Raw genomic sequence first — 3175 nt, 5'->3', positions numbered from 1 at the left:
ACTGTGGTTCAATCAGGTCTGGATGCAGTTATTGCCCCAAAAGTAAGCACTTAATTTCCTTCCTACAATTTCCAAGCATTGACCAAGACACATCGCTAGCAAGACCCAATACATACTTATGTGTTCAGACAAATTCTTTCAATATAAATAGAAGAAAAGCATTGGGAAGTGGGGAGCATGAGGAGGGTCAAACATACTGACTTCAACCCCAGGTCCTCAGCATCATATCCACTCTCAACCCTGACTGCTCACTGCCTCTCACCTGCAAGTGGCCCCCACTCTCCCAAGGCTGAAGGAGAGGCAGGTTCCTGTACACCCCATATGAAATCCACACTATCCCAATATAAGATCATGACAAAGACCCAGGTTTAAATATCAGTGTCCCTAGTTTCAGTTGAAGGCCATATCCCATGAACACACCAGATAGATGGTTCTTCCATACATACAGAACACACACTTCACACAACACAAAATATTCCAGTATGGGACTGTGTTCGGGTTTGGAGTGATGAGTGACGCTGTGTGTGGGTGTGTGCGCCCATGTGCACCAAAGTTAGGAGACACATCCCTGGACTGCTTCCCCAGAACTCTGTCCCTTCTTGCTCGTCCTCTTGGTAGGTCGGGCTCTCCCTGGCACACGCGGGACTTTGGCCACGTCCCCGGCCACCTGAGGTGGGAGCATCCCAGCCGCAGTGGTGAGCAGGTCGACGGTCTGCTGAGGATGATTCTTCGGCATCTCAGGTCTGTATTTGGAGTGGTGAAGGATGACTGCGTTCGCAGGAAGAGCAATTTCTCTTCTCCTGACATTAAGTTCAGGCTTAGGGCGGTTGCATTCTTGGAGGCATCTCCACTGGTCTAATGTCATTTGTTGTCTGGAGGTCTCTTCCCCACGCTCCTCCAACTCAGGATGGTTCACGGAGGGATCCGTTGCCGGCTCTCCTGAGGCCTCACCCACCACCGTGGGGTCTGCCTCGGGAGATGCGAGTCCTCCCTCCTCGACTGACTCCCTCCCAAGGTCTCTCTCCAGATCAGTCTTCTGCATATAAAAGAGGACATAGGCAGGTTGGCGCAGCGCGCAAGTCACATCACAGGCGCTGACCTTAGCATCATCCATTTTATACCACTGGCCATTTCCTGCCTTTACGAAACAGAAGTAATGTCCGCTGTGGCAACTCCTCCCAGCGTGCACCAGCACGGCATAGAGCACATAAACCAAGGGTCCTGCCCTCTGCTCAGACAGGTAGTGTTGCATGTCAAGGCGCTCAGGATATTGCACCTCCTTAGTCATTTTGTTGCCTGTCAAGTCTGAGAATCGTCTCAAGACCAGGATGAGGACCTTCGGGGAAGTGTGCAAAGTCAACACCTTGGACGCAGGCACCTTCTCCAGACACTTACTACAATGGTAGGCATTTTCACCTTCCAGCAGTTCGGGCTTCACCAACTGCTCCAAAGCTTGGCTGACGCTGTGAGCATCCCCGATGTCCAGGCTGATGTCCAGGTAAGGTTCCAGAGTGCTCGAAATGCCTTGGCAGTGGAGACACTGGATTTGAGACCTCCAGTACCCCCCAAAGAGTTGCTGGATGAGGGTGCTGTCCTGAGGACACTCAGGGTCTGAGAGCTTGTCCTCAGGCAAGCACGCTTGCTGCATTGCATCCAGAATGAACATGAGATACTCATGGGCATCTTCCTGCTTGTGTCTGTGGAAGGCGGCGAGCAGGAGTGGCAGGGGCCGGAGCACACGTCCAGGATGGCAGAGAACCCGCGTCAGGTGAGCCTGCAGGGTACACAGCATGCAGGATGTCTGCCTCCTACAGGTGGTCCCGTGCTGCTGGGACAGCATGTAGCTGGCGAGGGGCTCTGTGTAGGTCAGACACTGTAGGGTCGCATTCACATAGCAAGTGTTGCCCATGTTCTGAAGCCCGGCTCCCACCTGGGAAAGGCTCTTCCAACTCAGAGGCGTCTTGGTGGGAGGCAGCCCTGCTGATGCGGGAGCCAACGGGTCAGTCGGGGAGGAGAGCGTCTTTGATGCAGGGGATGTCGTCTCGGGCACAGAGGGTCCTCCGTGGACTTCAGCACCGCCTCTCCTTGACCAGCATGACTGGGGTTTGGGAGAGGCGCTGAACTGAGGCTCCTCTGAGGGGTGGAGGTGGGCAGCCTCCATGTCTGCAGAAACAGTGTCCACAAGATACATTCAACCAGGAGCTTCGGGTCGCAAAGGGATGCTCCTCTCACTGTGCCAGTTTCCAAATGTCAGATAGTGAACCTCACCTCCACCTTTATGGCTTTTGGGCCCTGGGATAAGGCACAAAGTCCTCTAATCCACTCTAATTGCTGATTGGATTACGGGATTTGGGTGTGGTCCCTCCCTGACGGAGACCATTCAGGTCAGCCCAGCTCCTATTCTTGCCTCCCACAACAGGCAACTTTCAGATTATTCTCAACCTCCTCAACTGTCCCTGCACCTTTCTCAACAGAATTTGTTCAGAGTTTCTATGTTCAGAGGAAACCTTTTTGAATGTCCTTTCCTTTGAGTAACCCCAAGCAAGCCAAGGAGTGTTAGACGTTAGTGCTCTAGGACAGGGAAGATCACTTCCCAAAGGAGCTCAGGTATCACATAGGAACTCGTTCTCCTCACCAGCAGAATGTTTGTAGCTGAAACCAATTATTTGGGAATATGGCATCCATTGCTTGGCTTCTCACTTCCATCTCTCTGGACTATGATTCCAATCTACAAAGATTGTGAATGTTTTGATGAATACCAGTTTCTGCCTTGGTGTGGCCCGGGTCCACCACAACAGGAATTCTCTCACTGGTTTAAATTTTTGGGAAACATTCCTTTGAAACTCCCTTTCCTACAAGAGTCTATATCCTAAATCCAGTGTTTATATGCCTCATTTTACCTGTACAAGACCGCGGGACCTTGAACACAAGGCACCAAGCACCAGATGCCCGTAACACACTGGGGCAACCCTCCTTCCCCTGCCTTGGGCTCCAGGAGGCTGAAGGAGAATGTGGAGCCGGGAGTCAGCGGACCAGCGGCACCAGGCTGGGCTGTTGAACCAGGCTGAGAGGGAGAAGGCAGGGAGACGAAGGTGAGGAATGGGGCTGGTGACCCGCCCAGGCTGATATGACAGACCCCGAGTCCGTGTGCATGCACAGTGTGCAGGGCTGCGGG

General features: G+C 52.9%; 1 protein-coding gene across 1 annotated transcript; it reads right to left on the bottom strand.

Annotated features, from left to right (window-relative positions):
- Positions 1-553: 553 nt before the first annotated feature.
- LOC119878719 (ubiquitin carboxyl-terminal hydrolase 17-like protein 6) lies at positions 554-2161 on the bottom strand. Its single transcript, XM_038589293.1, has one exon. It carries the CDS (start codon positions 2159-2161, stop codon positions 554-556), a length of 1608 nt encoding a protein of 535 aa, XP_038445221.1.
- Positions 2162-3175: the final 1014 nt, after the last annotated feature.

The sequence above is a fragment of the Canis lupus genome, unplaced genomic scaffold, assembly GCF_011100685.1.
Source record: "Canis lupus familiaris isolate Mischka breed German Shepherd unplaced genomic scaffold, alternate assembly UU_Cfam_GSD_1.0 chrUn_S1855H2052, whole genome shotgun sequence".
NCBI classification, from domain to species: domain Eukaryota; kingdom Metazoa; phylum Chordata; class Mammalia; order Carnivora; family Canidae; genus Canis; species Canis lupus.
This window is presented reverse-complemented; position numbering and strand designations above follow the sequence as displayed.